Raw genomic sequence first — 19,181 nt, 5'->3', positions numbered from 1 at the left:
GCCTTGTGATCTGCTTAAATCAGGAGATTAACCTTTTATGCATACAGGGATGAGGTATTTTTCGATCCACTACGTGTTACTCTGCTTTATTTTTGCATCTGGACAAAGCAAAATCTTGAATTTAGATTTTCTGCGAAAGTTCAGAGGCTCTCCATAGAATTTGTAACTTAATTTTGCCAAGACGTGCGGAGCAGCCACCTGGAGCCTCCTTTCCCAAGTACTTTGCCTTCGGAGAGTAGAAGGCACGATGTGCCATTTGGCAGAGCAGCCCAGGGATATTCCCATCGAGCCTGTAACCTGTGTGCTTGCTGAGAGTGCTTGCAGTCACCCAGGGTATGAATATGTATGCACTGACAGTCACTCAAAGAGCAAGGAGGATTACTTGCCAGTAGATGCTTGTTTCCTAGACAGATATTTCTCGTTCCTTTCCACAAACCAGCAACTTTCCCTCTACCTTTCTAATCCCATAATCATCTAACTCTGGGAATTCAGGGTGGAGTGCTCCCAGCATCCGTGTGCACACCGAGGGTGCTCTGCAGGGCAGAGGGTCGTCAGCAAGCCGTCCCTGCCAGGCTTAAAAGTTCTTAGTGTAAAGGATCATGTACAGGGGGGTGAGTATGCATATGAACAATTTGACTGAAAAATCTTCCCAAATCTTTCAGTCCATCTTCTGGTTGACATGCCAACCAGAGCCTTACTCTCTGTATCTAGTAGGTCAACTGGACATTAGAAATCTGGAAAATCAAAACCAGTCTGCTCCTGCAATACATCTCTGCAGCTTTGATGCTAGACAATACATTGATGATCATACGAGGACTGCCTTTTGGGTTGTGTTTTAGTTTTATTACAACAGAACTCTACAATCAGATAGTTTTTGCGCAAAATATTTTACATGTGGAAGGCAACACAGCCAACAAATGCAAATAGGAAACCACGAAACACTGTCAGTGTTCCAGGCAATTGTTTTAATTAGGTGGGGAGTGCTGCGTTTGAAGTTACATGTGAGCAGGATAAGTTTCCCGCAACACACCTGAGAAGTGAGAGTAACTATTTTCTGCCACTACCTCCCTTTTTCATTTAAAACAGCCTTTCCTTTACCAATGTACTTCTTTATCTTCTGTGTAGACTTCTGAGCTCTCTGCAGCATGTCTTACATTGCAAATGCAAATGGTGCTTCTTCGCAGTCATAAAACCCAGCAGCTTTACGGGATAGTCCTAAGGAGAGCAGTACAAGAACCAACATACAGGAGAAAAGATTGCTCTCCTCTTTATATTTCTTAATGAAATGTAAAGTGGTGCTGGCGCGGGCATTAATAAAAGTAAGAGAAAATCACCTGTGGTTTACATGGATGCCAGTCATTATGCTTTCTAGAAGTACTGGGAAGAACCATTTTTATTCCGTGCTGTTCATTACGCCGCTCGCATCACCATCGTGTCTGTGTGGCTGCCAGTAGCGCAGTAAATGGCATAACTAAATATCTTTCACATGTGGCTTGTTCTTTCATCCCTTGCCAAGGGGAAAGTTGTGTGTGTAATGTTTTGGTGGGGGGGTTGTTTGGTTTTAAGGGATATGTCACAATATGTTTGCGTTACAAAAGGCAAGTGGGTTGAAGGGCAGGGTGATTTTTGGAGATCCTCTGGGAACTAGAAGGCTGATTGTGCAGATAGGTAGTGCCAGTCAGTGATCACTATCACGAGCTGTCTTTCTCAGTGCAGTTAGGGCAAGTAATGTCTCCAGAATCTGGCACAAGAGCACATGGTGCTTCTGCTGTAGTAATACTCTACCTGTTCTCTTGTCACTCCTACCCCTGTGGCTTTATTACCTAACCATGCAAAACTACTGTGTGTTTGACCCTTGGAGTGCCAAGCTGCAAATGTATTTTTTTTTTTAAAGTGTAGAGAACGGCAATTAAAAAATGAGTTTAAGGAGTGACCTGAGTCCTGTGCTTTCAGCTGTGATTAATGATGGAGGGAGGCAGGAAAATAGGTGGTGCCATTGGTGTAAAATCAGTCTGAAGAAGGAAATAAGCTGTTTTGAAGCTGATGAATATTCAGCCCTCCCAAAAGGCAATAACCAACGTCGTTAGCTCCTGCAGAAAATACAGGTGTCTTTGTTACAGAGAAAGGTAACAGCGGCTGCAGAGTTAAGAGCAGTGGTGGTGGGTCGCTGTTCTGGCAACAACTCAATTAGCTTTAGAGGAGCTCACAAAGTGATGACCAACACTTGACACAAAAGGTAGATATGAAGGGTTTCAGAGACCCCATGGGAGATATCCTGGCTGGGTTCAGGAGAGGGAATGCTTTCCCTGGATTTTTGGGGCTCACTCTTTGCTCCGTCTGCTTGTCACCATGCTGTGCCTTGCAGCAGGAGCTTGGCTCCGAGAGGAGCATTACTGTGGCTGGTGGCAGAGCAGAACGGTGTTGATCCCAAAAGCTGTTCTCTTTTTCTGGAGGCTGGGCTCTGCTCCCCAGTAGAGGATGGGGACCCTTCCTTCTGCAGGGACAGCTGAGGAAGCAGAGAAAAAAACAAATTGTGTTCTGGAGGACACGGGGGAGAGACAAGGAGGGGAGGGACAAGCTCATGGGGTTCTAGTGAGCCCCTGCAAAATCCTACCTGTAGAAGTCCTAAAAGTGAAACGTTTAGAAGCTCCTTAGCTCCTTTACTTTTAGCCTATGTGCAGAATTTTGTGAAATCTTTTAAGCCAAAGGTCCCTCAGTGCTGACCTGCAGTGCTCTGCGTGTAAGGCCAAACCTGTAGTTACTGCTGAGCCAACGAGCAAGAGAAAGAAATTTGCCCTAGTTAACGTTACAGCACTTGATCCATAGTGTTGAAATAGAAGGAATTGCAAAAACCATTTGCATTGCCCCTTAAAATGTATGAGATTTCAATATTTAACTCATTGTTTCCAGGAGAAACAAAAGCAAATTGAAAATCAAGGCCTACCATGCAGTTGTAAGAGATGGTTTCCCTGAGTGTTTTCAACTTCAGGCAATGTTACTGACATTCCTTCTATTAAAAGGTCCCCCCATTTTAAACTGAAATGCACGCATCCAACACAATTGTTTAATTGTAGGAATGTTTCTTTGAATGCCACGTGTGAGTTATCAGGAAGGACAAATGACTTGGTCCTACCAGCAGCTGTTCCTTTGCTTTGACAGCAAAGGGGTCTAGATAATTAGCTCAGCTGTAGGAACCCACCCTGAGGACATCTCAGGGCAAGCAGAGCAAAAGGTCTGCTTGTCATCACCACCTGCACTGGATGCTAAAGTAAGCCGATATAAGATCTCTTTTCCCTGTTTAGCTTAAACTAAATGAAAAATTGCATTAGAAATGTTGGCCTGTGCTCTGTATTTCATCTATATTGCTGTCAAAGATTCGTGCTTGGTGTGATTGTATCCGTGTTTTTAAAAGTTTTCACCTTGACTGATGTCTTTTCCCTTAAGTTAAACTGCTGACCTTCAGTATTACCTTATTTCTCCAAAACATCTGTCTCAGAAGGATGGAAACTTATGACCAAACCAGCACAGCATCAGCGAGGGTATGAGCTTAACACGTGTCCCCTGCTGTGCAGTAACTACCCTTTCTCCCACGGTAAAAGCCTAATAGTTTACACCCTGTTTATGAATTGATTGGTTGGAATACTGCAAATATGTTCTCTGCTCTGTCCTGCAGTAGTTTGTCTACATGCCCCCCCGCCCAGGACAGAGCTGAGATGTTTGTGTAACAGTTGAGACGTTCAGATGAGGCTTAACCAGTTCCAATCGAAACAGGACCTCTTTTTTTAGGTTTAGCTAAAGTTGTTACTGCAACCCTGACTTATTTATTTACTTCCCTCTAGCCACAAGGATTCGGATTGATTAGTTCTTTTTTATAACATATTTTTCACAATGCAAAGGTCATTGGACTGTTAGGCATAGTAATAAATTTCAGTGATCTCACTTCACTTTCTTCTCCTCCTATTTCAGTGCAATGTCTGGTTTACACTTGGGTCTCTTTTTCACTTCAGTTTTTGGTGTGAGACGGTGTCAGCTGCATTGTGAAACTGAAGTTAAATATAAGAACTCAGAGCATGTACAGAATCCAGGTGTGAGTGTACTGTATGCATTGCTTCTTTAATGCTAGGTTAGACCAGGTTGGTGAGGGAATAAGAAACTGTAAACCTCACCTGGAGTTAAAGGAATTTTTTAATGTAATTTTCTCTGTAATCACCAATGGGAAATCCCACAGGCACAAGCACTGTGCATAGTCATAAGTGTGTCTGCCAGTCAGAACCTGCAGTGCTGTCTGGCAAAGAGCAATTTTATTTGGTTTCACCCAGCGGAGCTCAGCCTCAGTCCCAGATGAGCGATTTGTCTCCCGAGTGTCCACGTAGCATTTAAGTAAGATTTTCATTATTTTATTCCTTTATTCCAGCCAAACCCATTTGATTTCTAAATTTCTGGCCATGGAGAAAAAAGATCCATCGCTTCAGAGACAGACCCTTAGAATGAGCATGAAAGATAATATGTTAATACAATCTTTGCCGTTCAAATGTGAAGAACCAAAGAGAAGAAAGGCATGGAAAATCTGAAGTTATTCTCAATCCAAAATCTTTCCAGCAGATCTCAGTTGCTCCAAGAAGGACTGAAGCCTTTCCTGCTGCAGGATTGGTGACCTGAGCACATCCTCCATCAGTGGCCTAGCAGCTGCAGTGCTGTTCCTGGCACTGCCTGTGGCTCTGGTAGTCGATCAGCTGGCAATTTTGTCTTCCCAAAAGTTTGTTTAGTGACAAATACACTTGGAACTCCATCTTTTCTTATTACTTTTAGAACCTTGCTACAAATAACACTTAACGTTTTTTCTTTTAAAGCTAAGTGGTATTTTTTTTCTTCACTAAACATGAAAAAGAAACACTTTCCATCAAAAAGAGTGTGGGAGTGGTTACTGGAAATTAGCTTTTAATAACCCTACATTGAATTTCCTATTTGCATAGATTTTGAAAGCACATCAAATCCAATATTGAACTGATCGTTTGATGCTGCAGGAGGAGTAAGATTAATGGTACTACGTGTCATTGTGAGAAATGTTGTATTGCTGTATGGGGATTTGTATCATTCAATATCCAGCAGCCCTTCACTTTTGTGTGATGTTCTTTCTGTGGTGTCTGTTACTCAAAGGCCTGCACGGAGCTCCAGGTTGCTAATAAGTTTTTGCTGTACAGCCCAAATAATAGATGAGTAATTTGATTATCCATCTCTTTAGGGTCAATTTAAATTCATTTTTACTGTGAGACTCTGTATTGTTACCAGGAGCCGTTAGCAGTGAAAATATGTATGTTTTGAAATGTAATTACTGGTCATACCTAATAACTGATTTTAGTTCAGTCATTTTAAGGAATGAAAAGAGCACCTACTAGTTATCACCATTTTTAATACACAATAAAAGTAATTCTATTATAAAAATATAGGGTATCTATTTTCTTTATTAAAAGCTCAACTAAATAATTAAGAACATTTTGTTAGGATACGAATTGGCTAATAGCTTGGGAAAATGTTTTAAAATCTGCCATGATACCATTTATATGACAAATAAGAAAACTAATAACAAATTACATTGGAAGCACTTTAGTAAGTGAGAAAATGAAGCCTATTCAATATACTCCAGATGCAATGGCCCTTTGGAAGACCCTGTTTCGGAATAAACAAGGTTGCATTGCAAATAAATAAAGCATGAAAATTCATCAAAGGCTAGGACTTTATGTAGATAAAATTAGGAAGCAAACCTTTTCATAAGCTCTCGAAATGTACAGATCTGATAAAAATGGCATCAATTTTTTTTTTCTGTGTTCAATCTGCTTAATGATTTTCTTGTTGTTGTTTGGTAGAACCGGATACTGAAATCGCTTCATCTTCAAAGCCAGAAGAAAGTTTCTATGCTGACAATTACAATCCCTTCAAGGATGAAGATGCCCCAGAGTACTTGAACCCATTTGATGAGCCAGATGCTGAGCCTGAAGCATTTGTAACTGCCAGAGATTCTTCTCCTCAACCTGCAAAAAGGAAAAACGTCAGACCCGTGGATATGAGCAAATACCTCTATGCAGATACCTCCAAAACTGAAGAGGAAGAGCTAGATGAGTAAGTATGATTCTTCATCTTTCAGCGGCCTTGGGAGCATTAGTGGGATCCCTGGCTTAATCTTGAGGTGTATTGGGTTCAGTCATGGTGATCCTTAATCATCTCCCCGGGACAGACTGATCTGCAGCTCAGCAGTAGGAAATATCATACCCCCAAGTCATAGTGTTCGGCTGTACAACTGAACATGATCAGTTGGGAAATGCTTCTTAGCCTCATTGATAGCAAGTTACTTGATAGGGAACAGTCTGTATACCTTTTTGGCAGTTCATTCCCTGCCAATTGTATATGAGCCAAAAATTAAGGAGCTTGGGCCTTCCTGTCTCTTTTGCCATTATTTTTGCTACTTAAAATAATGATTTTTGTTAATGATGATGGAGAGTTTGTTTTATATTGGTGTGCAACATGTGTAAAGGAAGGGCTCCGTGCTGTCTGCATAGCAAGTTTTGAAATTCTCATAAAACTAAATCTCTGTATCAGAAAGCTAACAGCATATGTGCTTCGTTAGGTTGTTTCTTTTATCGTAACCACACAAAACTTTTATAAACTCCCACTGATTGCCTTGTGTTATAGTATAGAAACCTAACAAGGAGTGAGCTTTTTGCAATAGCTGTGCAGCTTGGGAAGTTTGAAGGTGTGTGCTTACTCCTTGTTTGTGGTTATTAGTCACCAACCACACCACTCATGAGACAGTTTATGGTGATTACACATGAGCAATTTTACAGACAACAACTGTAATTAACGTTTAGTTTTACGGTACTTAATAAGATTTATCACGGCATGACATTTGCATTACTTTAATATTAAATATTAAAACAGGTGTCCTGCTATCATCTTCATGTTTCTCTGTTTATAGCCACGTTCTAGGAAAGTGAAGAATTCCTGTGCACTCTGACAGAAATGTACAAAGACCCTGCAGTGTCTTTTCCTTTTAAAGCTCTGTGGCTATGTTGATGGTGTTGTTTTGTGGAAAAGAGAAGAAAAAGAAGGCATTGGGGAATGATTTCTTGGTCAGGCCTGTTCATCGGGGCACTGCCTGAACAAACAGCAGTGGCTGCTGTATCTTCAGACCCAGTGTGATCACACCGTTGACATTCACAGTAGCCATCCCTGATGGTTTGCTGATCACCAGAATCCACAGGGAAAAATAATACATACATATATTTATATATATGTATGTATTATTGTGTGTGTGTGTGTGTGTATATATATATACACACACACACACACAATAATATATATATACACACACACACACACACACATATATATATGTACTCCTACATCTTTGACAACAGGTTTTTATGTCCAGATGCCCCAGTAGCTACCTCTTGCCACTTTCCTCCCAGGCTACAGGAGTCATTGAAGAAGACACAGAGACTTTTTTTTTTAAACGTAATGGGTAAAGCATGGCAAGAGGAACCCTTAGATCTTTATATTGAAACACTCTGGAGGAAAAACATGTAGTAATAGAACTCTAGTCTAGGAACATAAAACTTGTGATGCTAACTCACCTGTAATAACATTATTTTGCTTCACCTTATGTCATCAATTTTCATTTTTTTTTGGTAAAAAGTTCCTGCTAAGGATATGCATGGTATGATAAGCACTGAAGGAAAGATTTTCATAAGCAGTGTCAGTTTGTGTGTCCTGTGTCATAAGGGTTTACATCCAGGTGTGTATTGTTTCTTATCTAATGTGAATAAAGATGTTTTTATTATCCAAGTGGCTAATCTTCTTCCAAATCCTTCTAAAGTCTAGTCTTCAGTGTCAATTTCCACAAGAAAATAAGGTATTACATGGAGCGTGTTTCCTTTTATTGACTGGAAGTAAGTTAGCTTTCCAATCCCATCTGTTGGCCTCTGAAAACAACAGCTAGTACTAACGGGTTTATCTGCCATAAACTGTTGCTGGGTTCTCTAACATGTTCTCCACTTGTCTGAGTTAAGCAGTGCTAACTTTTTCCATCTCTCTTCATACAGAAGTCTCTTCATGTCTCTAATCATTTTCATCGCACGTCTCGGGACCCTCTGTTTTCTTCTGTTGTGTCTCTATTTTGAGATGTGTTGACTTGACCTCAGCAGTGTAACAAGACAAGGCTGAACAACTGGGTCATATCACGGCATTAGAAAACTTTGCATATTATCTTCAGCCTCTCTCCTAACATCTTATTTTCTGAGTTGTGTTGGTTTGGGTTGGTTTTTAATCATGTTTGACTACCCCTGGTCCAGTGCTTTCCCTGGGAATGACTTTGAACCTGATAGATGGAAGACGTAAGTCTTCTGAAGGACACGTAGTGTCACTCAGGAAAGTTTCGGTGGGGTTGGCTTAGTGCACCACTTGGCATTCTCCTCTTCTATTGTGTGGGAAATGTGATGCTGTGTCCTGGGAAAACACTGAAAATCAGGACCCTTGTCCCACTCTGCTTTGGCAAATCTCTAATTGGGATTCTGGACTCAGGACTTGCACAAAGTGCCCTGAGACCTGAACTCTGCTTCCAGTTTTGTAACAAACTCCCGTTGTAATCTTGGACGAGCTACCTACCCTCGCTGCGCCTCTGTGGAGGATTTACCTTGGGTAATTGGCTTAATGCAAACCTATTTCGCTAATGGTTGTGAAGATAATGGAGCGTTTCACAACACGCGTAAGCAAAGCCTAGTCACAAGCACCGGCGTAATGAGGCGTTGCGTGGTGCAGGTGGATGAAGACGGTCCACCACAAATGCATTCTCCTGTAAAACTGCTCGCAAAACTTGCTTCCTCTGGCTAAATTCTCCTGCCTAACTAGAGATAACGAGCACGTTTTCCTTATCCCTAATATTCCCTATATTAGTTCAGGCGTTCGAATGTTAGTGTAAAATTCTGCTTTTGCCTTTTTGAGTCGTATACATTAAAATCAAAATGGTAGGTGGCTAACTGGTAATAAAGAACAGCTTGCCTTGCCAAGTTGAGTTTAATTATTGGAAAACAGCACAGATCACAACTAATTACAAGTACAACCCTTTCAACCTGAGTACTTCTGATCCATAAGCAGCCTGACCTCTTAACCCTAGCACACTAACAGCTTTGTTTTTCCTCCTCAATAAAACGTTGTGTGGTTTTTTTTTGTTTTTTTTTTTTGTTTTTTTTTTTTTTAATTTAACCAGTAATGCCGGTCAGAAACATCTTTAAATTGGTCAGAATAAAACTCGCTTTCAGATATTATTTGGCTCTGTGGCTTCTTACCTCGTTAATCGTTGCATGGCTCAGGACAATGCTGTCTGGGCGGAAGGACTATTGAGGTGCCACCTGTTGAAGATGGCTCTTGCACAAGAAGCCACAAACCACCCTGCTGCTGGTGACTGCTTAGTGCCAGGTAGTTTGGTAGGTTCTATTTCTAATTTTGTAGTGGACAGTCTAGCATCTCTTTAGGGCAAATCCTGCTGTGGGGATCAATTCAGTAGCGTCGCTAATGCAAAAAAAAAACACGTGAGCTAACTTCAGAGAGGAGTGCGTTTGTATTTTTAAGCTAAGGCTTTTTTGAGCCAGACTTTTCCCTTGCCTAGAATCTCACAGAGCCATGTGGTTGGGGCAAACTCCCCTCCATCTATTGGACAGCAGTGACTTCAAAATTTCTGCTGTCTTCTGGCAAGAACCACGGGATGTTGTCTGTGTCAAACCTGAGAAACGGTTTTGAAAAAATATTTGTAAGACCAATTAAAAGGTATAAAGACAAAGGTGGAAAATAAAGTGTGTGTGTGTGTGTGTTCAGATCATGCTATGACCAAGATGTGAGGGTTTAGCCCAGCTCTAAAGCGAGATACTTTCTAGGAAACAAAACCAGTGACTTGTCTCTTGACAGCCCTTTCTTCTGACAGATGCAGTAGGGTGCAATCCTTCAGGATTACACATGCAGCACAAAGAATCCTAAAGCATAGACATTTAAAATATGCTTTTTTCCAACTCTCGTTTTTGCTTGCACCAGATTTAACACCTTACAAATGCACCTTCCTCATTCCAAGTCGGGCTGCACAGGATAATTTCAGCACCACCGAGCCTGCTGCATCTCATGGCTGCTGAGAAGGCCGACTTACAGAGCTAAGGCAAACCTTGTGCTCTCCTGCAGAGTTCATTGTTCTTCAGCCTTTATCTCTTTTATCTTCATTTTCACCTCCCTTTGAACTTTCCGGTGTCTGAAGACAGCTGAGCTGGGCTGTCAGCTAAATTAGGGCTACTGACAGCTAGGTGCATTCCCTGCTCCAGACTGAATACCCTCCTTTTTTCTGCTGCCTCCCCTGGAAAACACCCATCCGTTTTCATTTAACTTGTTATTTTGATGTCGCCCTTAGTTTTGATTGCGCCGGTGGCTTTGCGCTTGACAGGCAGCAAAGTGGGAACACCTGAAAGTTGCCTTCAGTCAGCAGAGGAGTTATTTTAGTGTTAGGCTTTCCTTTCACTTCGGTATCTGGATTCAGATCTCTTTTTCTTTAACAAGTGGCGGCAGATTCTCAGAAAGGTCTGGAGGTTTTGTGCCTGGTCTTCCCTTACGTGCTTCAATAAACTTCGCCTTTCAGAAGTAGCCTTATTTTCTGCAGTGTGGATTATTAATTGCTTTTTTTCTCAGTGAAAGGACAGGGGTGAACTGCAGTAAGACCAATTCTAAAGTCAGTCTAAGAGACCGAAAGACGTATTTGTATACTACAGGTAGGCACAACTGGGAGTAGTGTTGTGTGGAAGGAAACTGGGTGGCCAGTTGGTTTGTTGTTTGGGCCCAAACGTTGCTGGTTTGGTTGTTCAAAATCAGCATACACTAGCTCATTTCTCTTATCTTGAGAGGCAATCTGTTAATGGATCTAGCTAGGTAACTTTTATCTCATGCTGTGTGCGTTATTGTTTCCATCTCGAGTTGATTTCAAAGCACTGTTACTTGTTGTGATTAATTACCCTTTATATAACTGTATGCAGATAGCTCTTTGGGAACTGCAGTGACTTCATTACGTGAACATTGTTTGCGATGGGTGATAAATATATCTCGCAGGGGAAGTATGGAATGGAAAGGAATGAATTAACATACCTGTTTTGTAATTAACTGTCCAGTTTGGGATTGCAAAACATTAAAACCTAAGAGCATGAATAAGTTAGTTTAGTGTGAAGAAGGTTCCTGTAAGTATACTTAGCAGGGTATAACATTGCTTTCTCTTTTAAGTGTGTAGTAGAAGCTGTTATTTGATGTGTTACTGGTTGATATTTGATGCATCAAACTAGTAGATAGAAGTTGGAAATGCCATGGAAGTATTTATTTAGGGTGTGGAACAACTAACTGCAGGGTTGGAATGTGAACACCACGGTTGAAAATAATTCTTTGGACTACATCGACTTTGGAAGAATTTTACTGTTCCTTAAATGAGGTTTAGTTATTAAAGAATTAAATCACTTTCAAATAAGACAGGTACTAGCTACTGGTACCTGTAGAGAGGAGTACAGAAGCCAACTTTTGTTTGTTTGTTTGTTTTACACTATTCTTTTGTCCAAAAAGTACTCTTGAAATGATGTGATGACTGCTGCACAATTTGAAAGATGCTCGCCATGGTGTGTGTGCCTGCTGAGGACAGAATTTTTGGACTTAGCCTAGAGTGAGGCCTCTAAAGCCGTGTTGAGTTTTACTCATGTAAAAGTGACCTGGTCCTTAAATCTGTTCTAATTAAGAATCCTTGATTCTATTCATCAGAATACTCAACAGCCAGCAACTTCCCTCAGGTTAATTGGTATTGATCTCATCTGTAAATCAGGCGTTTGTTAGATAGCCAGGTGTATTTGAAGTTAGCTTTGTTGTTAATAAAACTTCTGTCATCTAGGAGAACTTATGTGGTTTATAGGAGTTATGAGCTAATGCAGTTTTAGCTGTTTTATCTCATTTGTCAATCATATGAAAAAGTAGCATTTTAAAGCATGTGAAAGTAAAATGTTTTCTTGTGTGGATAATAAAAAATATTTAGTCATCAGCTTCTCTAAATAGGTCTTACTTTCATTTTGAATTCCAAGGAGATAGCAAAGAAATGTGTTTCCCTTCTTTTAATTAGATCAAATCCGTTTTATGAACCAAAATCAAGCCCTGCTTTAATTAAAGTTGCTCCACTGCAAGAACCAGAAAAGAAGATGAAAAGAAAGGCTCCTGAACCACCAAACCTCTTGCCAAAGACAGAGACAGGCATGAGTGAGAACATGTCAGCTATTCCTGCATCGAGGGAGCTTTCTTCTTCTCCTAAGGTAGGTTTTTTATACCAAAATTTTGCCTTTATTTTTAACAGTACCTTCATGTGGATTGTAGACATCCTATTTATTTCCGCGGGCCATCGTAACAGCTTTGCTTGTACTTAATAAGGTGTTGGCTCATCTCTATTCACTTGCTGGTTCATAGGGAGAGAGCAGCAGTAGGAGCTTGTATTTTTTCTTTAAGGATTTAATGACAACAGTAACAGCAACTGCAGTTTCAAAGAAAAGAGTCTTCTAGTAACAAACGGTACTGGACAGCTGGATATACCATTGAGAAGGAAGAAAATCATGTTGAACAATACTTTGTCTTGATCTATTGTAATGTCACTAAGCCTTGCCCCTGTTGAAGAGTCTTTCTCCACATTTCTGTCATAAATCTGGGTTTTAAGAGCTTAGTACTGGACACTGTTTGTGTTTGGATTTATGTATGTCCAATTCCATAGGTATGTGGAAGTAATTAAAAAATAAATGAAAGGACACAGTCTACTTTAGAACAGATTAACAGTTTATTAGGAATGTCCAGACTGAGCATACATACACCCTCTCGCATCGCTGTGTTTCTCAACTTAAAATACGAATTAACTTCTGTTGAAGAGGGCAGTGTGCAGCATACATGTAGGTACCTAGGTTTACAACAGCTAACTCCTGTGTGGATTTTAATTCCAGTGTTTCAACAATTAGCTCTGCTTGTGTGTTTTTTGTTTTTTTTCTATAACAAAGTAAGCATTTAACAATATGTGTTAATGGGACCTTTATAAGAATGAATTTGGTACGTGCAGACTGCTTGTTATTAAGGGTAGGAAGTTGAGGACGGAAGGCTTTTCTTTCAGCACACCTCTCAATTTATGCGTATTATCTGTTTTGCCTTGTATTGGAGCTGCAGTACCCCAAGAATTGAATGAAACTACTTGTCATACCTATCATTTCATTGCTTAATTAGTCAGCTAGATTGCTGACATGTCCTTGTCCCCTCAGGCTCTGATCTTGCTGTCATTTTAGCACTCACTCAGGGTGAAGAGTATGAGACCAGAAATCTAATCTGTGTCTACTCACAGCAAAACAAAACAGCACGGTAAGGCCACAAGCACGACTCACAAGTTATTCTTAATATGCAAGACCACTACCATGGCAATATTACATCCAAATATTGCAGTTACATAATGCACTGTGATGGGGTTTGATCCTGTTTGCTGGAGGTTGTGTTAAAAAAAAAAAGACATAATCCACAGAAATCCTTGATTTCTGGTGGAGTCTGGCACTCGGGTTGAAGACAAGTGGCCAAAGTAAAGCATTCTGGTACTACCCAGCAGAGAAAAGACTGAGACTTCTGTGGAGGAGATTTTATCATCTTTCTTGATGGAGGTTGTGCCCCCCAGTGCTCATTGTTTGAGAGGGTTTTTTTTTTTTTTTACAGGTCTGCATCCAAGGGAATATCTCTGCTTTATTTCATGTTTTCATTGGGCTGAAATAAAGCAGCATTGCTGTATTTGATTCTCATAGTTTTAGATTTTCTAAAAGCTGAGATTGATTAAGAAAAGACATGGGAGTGAACCAACTGTGGTGTTAGGAATGCAGCCAAGTAATTTCTGCTGTTAGGCAGGGTGTTAGTTTCCTAATATTTTGGTGCCTGCCTTCTTGCAGCCCACCTCTCTGCCACTGAAGATGAGGCACAGCTGAGATCAGCGAAAGTCCAAGTACTGAAACTTAAGTATTCATTATGGCCATTGGGGAAGCTGAAGCTCTGCAATGACCTTCTGCAGTTTAGGAATGCTTTAATTTATTTTTTAACAAATTTTGGATGATGTGAGACCATTAGGGAAGATGCAGTGTCTGGGTTTGTTATGTTACATCTAGGTTGGAAAGTTTTGCTTGCTGGGTATACTAAAGTACTGTATGATCACTTGCAATTCAGAAAGTTTTTTCTAAGTCAATTTTCTTTGCTTAAATTGTTTTGATTTAAGATAATCTAGTAATTTTTGATCAAAAGCACTTTACTTGGAATGCTGCTTGAAACTCAGAGTACTGCCACTGAAAAAGAAAAGAAAATGAAATGATTTCCTCACACCGGTACAAAATAGTACCCAGGTAGGACTTGGACTGTTGGCACACGTAATTTATTGCTCAGTAAGAGTGTTGGTGTTTAGCAGCTCTGACAAAACTCCCATCCAAGGGTATAGGCACTATACAAACATGAACTTGGCACGTGTCCTTATGTAGGGGGAATAGTCCCATGGCGGTGAGCATAGGTGGAGGGAGGTTAAGTAGCTGAACTTAGTGATTTATCCAAGTTATCTGGGCACAGAAAGCCTCTACTAGAACTGTGACCAGAACCCAAGTATCCCAACAGAGTCAATTCCCGTCTTGGTTGTCTTCATGGGAAATGGTTGCAGGGCAAAAATGTTAGTCTTTAGACAACATGAACACAGCATTACTGCTAGAACTTCAGAGTTTAAGGAACGAGACTCCTTAAAATGCCTCTGCAAATCTTTGGTAGAGTATTTGGAACTCATTTTTTCCTTCACACGCTAATGGTGTTCATAACATTTGCTGAACACAAAAATACAAATGCTCTTACTCACATCTATATATCAGCAAGATTATTAGGTGCAAATTACTCTTGAAAGATTTGACACATGACAGATTCCTACTCAAGATAGAGGTTCCAAATACTTGAAGTTATGTCACCCTCTTAAAAAAAAAAAAAAAAAAAAAAAGCAATTAGATTTTGAAGACAGTAGTGAAGCTCCTAGGAATTTAAATACCTAGGATTTAAAAGCTCCTAGAACTTAAAAGTAGGGCGAGAAAGGGTGATATTTTCCAGAGTATACACCCAAAAATCAAATCCCTAGGGTATGGCTGGACACCAAAATCGCTTCGTTCGGTATTCAGCTGCAATGAGCCTTCTAGCATTGGCACCCGGGATGTAAGGAAACTTCCACAGAAGTGCAGTTGTGTTTGCTGTTGAAACATCATAGCCCGAATCCAACACTTTACCATTACCCGAGTAGTGGTGGAAGGTGTTTCTTGCCTGAGGGATATCTGACTTCCCACACATGATTTTTTTTTTTGTGTGTGTGTGTGTGCATGTTTTTTTAATATATAGCAGCAGTGTCTGTGGTAATAAAAGAGAAAAATAAAACAATGAATTTTTAGCAGTCAGCAGTCTTGGACATGTCTCATTTGAGAACAGGCTTAAGCTAATGCATCTATGTGAATTGCAAAAAGCTTTCTTCTACAGGAGTCGTATGATCTTTTAACAGCTGGATGCTATTTCTAGATTTTCCTGGAATCACATCCACAGTTAATTACCCCTATTACTCCTGACACCATGGAAATCAAACTCCTTTGAGTTCCTTTGTTCAGAGATTTATGTTGTACAAGATAATTATGTGTAAAAGCTTCATATAAAACCAGGGAGAAAATTCCAGAAAACGTGTTCTGATCTGGTGGTACGGAGCATCGTGCTGGGTATCCCCAAGGTGAGGAGAGTGCTTCAGTCGTGGGTTGGTTAACCTTCAGGAACTCCACAATCAGCGCATCTGGAATCTGAAACACCAATAAATAGGCATTAATTTTAATAGCCGTGAAAACGCTGGAACTAGAGTTTGAAGCAAGGACTGCATCTCACTGGGAGACTGGCATAAAAACATATTGCCTGGACAATTATAGATGATTGTTGGTCAGAAGGACAAGTCATGAAACTAAATATGAGAAATATTTAAACCTTTTTTTTTTTTTTTTTTTTTTTTTTTTTTTTTTTTTTTTTCTTGAAATGATTGTTCTCAGGCTTATAGCCTACCTGTGCCTGAAGCTATGGATGCTGTCTGGTAATTCCTGCAACACGGACCCGAGTCCTGTTCTGTCTGAAATGCGAGTCTAAAATAACGATGCTAATGATAGTAATAACCATAACAGTGTCTTCCCCCTCCTTCAGGGCTTGCCTTTGGCCTCTTTCCTCCCCAAAGACATTGCCTCACTTGGTGTCCACTTACTATCCCTTAAGAAAATTCATATGTGAGAAAAGGATGCAAACGAGGCTGCTTCTGCCTGCCCCAAGCTGATGGGTTTGGAGAAGTTCATGAGTGCTGGTGATTGGAGAGTCTTGCACTTTTCATATTAATTTCCTTTAAGGGGCACCTCTACTTTTTAGCTGCTGGAAGATCGGCCTGCACTGGCTGTTGCCTCTCTGGTCATTTGCAGCATACCTCTCTCTGCACGTTGTTCACCTGACCTTTTCCAAATGTTTACCTTGCCCTGTTTGCCTGGGCAGTCAGAGAACTGGAGTATGGTCCTTTACTGGGGGCCTAGCTTCCCATAAAGGTCCAGCCAGCTCTTGGCCTGGCTGTGCTAGCTCAACATTTGCCATATGTGGGTCGGGAGGAAGTTTTGCTTCAAAATATTATTACCTGTACTTCCTGAAGAAATAGCTTAAATCTCTCCCATCTTCCTTCCACGTCTCCTCTAAAATAATCTGAGTCATCGGGGAGTTTAAAAATGCAAAGTCTAAAAGTCTAGAATTAGCCCACAGTTAATCATCTTAAATGGCTTGAAGACTATGGTGTGCCGGCTATATTTAGATGAGTCTGACAAATGCACTGTGAAACTGTAATTAAGCTTCTTAGTCATCAGTCTGCTCCAGTGCTGTCAAGCCAAACCGAATTGGGCTTGTTGGGCTTGTTACCGCCATACCATGTCACTGCTCTCCACACGGTTTGGGTAGCAAGGTTCTGCCTTTCTCAGGGGTGATGGAGACTGAATTTATTCCGCTTGCCATTGATCTGGGGGAAAAAAGTTGAACTTCTTTCAGCCTCAAAAGCTAGTGTCTGTGCCAGTGGTTCCCCTTCATCAAACCAAGGCATAGCGTGCGTACCAGTGCCCGTCGTGGCTCTAGCAGATTAAAAAATTCAGACTTCAACCGGCTGAACTTTGGTCTCATCTCTTACTATACCCGGGTGATGCTGAGCTTACTGGAGGTGAGATCCAGGCACCAGTTCAAGAGTTACAACTGGATCACATCACTGGTACACACCACGTGTCTCAAAGTCATGCGTTTTGGTGCCTTTGTCAGAAAAAGGGGGCAGGAATGCGACTGCATTTATGCAGGAGGTAAGGAGTTATTTGCTAGCCAACAGATAATCACCCTCAACCGTGGAGTGATTTCTACATGTTGAAAGCACACATCTCCTGCAGTGGGTTGGCATTGCTTCTGCAACAGCTAGCTCATGCCCTTCCCTTCAGGAAACCATTCCCAAGAAGATTTTTCCTATTACATTGTAGTTTGTTTGTGCCAGGCTGTGGTCAAGGTTCAGGCCCTGTTGATGGCCACGAATCCCAAGTCCTTGCGTTTTGGGTAATGTGCTTGTAACGAAACTACTGAAAGGCAACAGTTTTGTTAGCTGTGGGGAATCCAGCCTGTTCTTGTGTCCTGTCTGCAGGGTTTGGAAATCTGTGTTCATCGGTCCTAGGTACGCACTTTCAGAGCAGGTGCGTGGACCCTTTGTCAGCACCAGCCCTGGTAGCTCTCAGAGATCTCCATCTCGCAGCCCCCTCTCAGGCCATCCAGAACATACCTCAGCAAATAAAACTCGTGTACTCCAGTCTTCATGATAAGCATTTCTCTGACAGTAAGTGATTACGTGAACAGACACGGGATGTGTATCAGACCACAGGATGCTTCTTGAACTTGTTCTGGGATGATTTAGCTGTTTTTTGAGCTATGCTTAGTATTTGGTCAAAGTATCTAACAGCAAGACAGGGTAATAAATAGGCCTGGCTGTCCTGTTAATGCAGACACCATGCTGACCTTTATGACAGTCCCAGTGTTGCTGATAGTCACAAATACATAGGCATTGATTTTGGTGCCTGTAGACAAGAGCTTGTTGGTGACCTTTTACATTGGCAGGAAAGAAGAATACGTGTTCACGTCATAGTCCAAATCCAATACTAACATTTCTGGCTGTCGCCACCGTTGTTTAAGCTCTGGTTTCCTTGTTTAAACCAAAATGAATGTTTTGTATGGCCAGTGGTAGCCAGTTCTCTTGTGCCAGCCGACCTAGCTGGTTGAAGCTCTAATGAAACATGCTTGTAGGAAAAGTGGCATGCTGTAATCCGAAGTACAGAATCCTTTTTCTGCATCGCATATAGTAACTCATCTCCATCCAGTATCCTTTGTAATCCGTTGTCTACCCGGGCTGCTTTTATTCGCAAAGCTTTCTGTCTGATAGGCAGGTTATCCTTCAAACTATCAGGGGGAGGAGCACGTGAGAATTACGTTCTTAGGAGAGAAGAGGAGTTCCCAGGTGCTTGTCAAGGGAACAAGGAGAAACCTGTAGTTCAAGGCAGAATAAATGTTTACACAGAAATGAAACATACAACTTCTCAATTGTTTAGTGGAAGGGGAGCAAAATAGCATTGGATGTAGTACTAGGTGGTACTCTGCAAGGTCTCAGAGATGCTTGCTGTTTCTGGTTGTTCACTTCTTATATTTACCTCAACACTATCAACCTTATGTGACTGAACAATAGGAAGAGCTCCTCTAAAGACAGATACAGTGATGCTGCCAGGCAGGGAAATTACATTAAATTGCAAATGGTAGATTAAGGAGATCTCTTATTGTCTCTCTGTATCAAAAGTATCTCAGTTATGCATTCACATCAGCACTCCCTGACCTCCTGTTACATCTTCTTTAATGAGTTTGCTCCTTTCCAGCTTCACGTTAGCTGCAAAGGAATCGTGCAGCTCATTTGCATTGAGATCTTTGTTACTTTCTCTGCAGATAGTTCATCAAGACTCAGGAGGTAGTGGGCAGAATTTTGA

General features: G+C 41.0%; 1 protein-coding gene across 12 annotated transcripts in view; it reads left to right on the top strand.

Annotated features, from left to right (window-relative positions):
* EHBP1 (EH domain binding protein 1) overlaps window positions 1-19,181 on the top strand; it is a 207,850-nt gene that overhangs the window by 86,785 nt on the left and 101,884 nt on the right. For all 12 annotated transcript variants that reach the window (XM_084284614.1, XM_084284613.1, XM_084284611.1 and 9 more), the window contains 2 exons: window positions 5,865-6,117; window positions 12,173-12,359. In XM_084284614.1, coding sequence (XP_084140740.1) covers window positions 5,865-6,117; window positions 12,173-12,359 — 440 coding nt within the window. The remainder of the gene's footprint in view (window positions 1-5,864; window positions 6,118-12,172; window positions 12,360-19,181) is intronic.

Source organism: Netta rufina (assembly GCF_964035555.1).
Source record: "Netta rufina genome assembly, chromosome: 3".
In the NCBI taxonomy this organism is placed as follows: domain Eukaryota; kingdom Metazoa; phylum Chordata; class Aves; order Anseriformes; family Anatidae; genus Netta; species Netta rufina.
The sequence above is the reverse complement of the archived record's forward strand: the minus strand, read 5'-3'. Positions and strand labels throughout refer to the sequence as shown.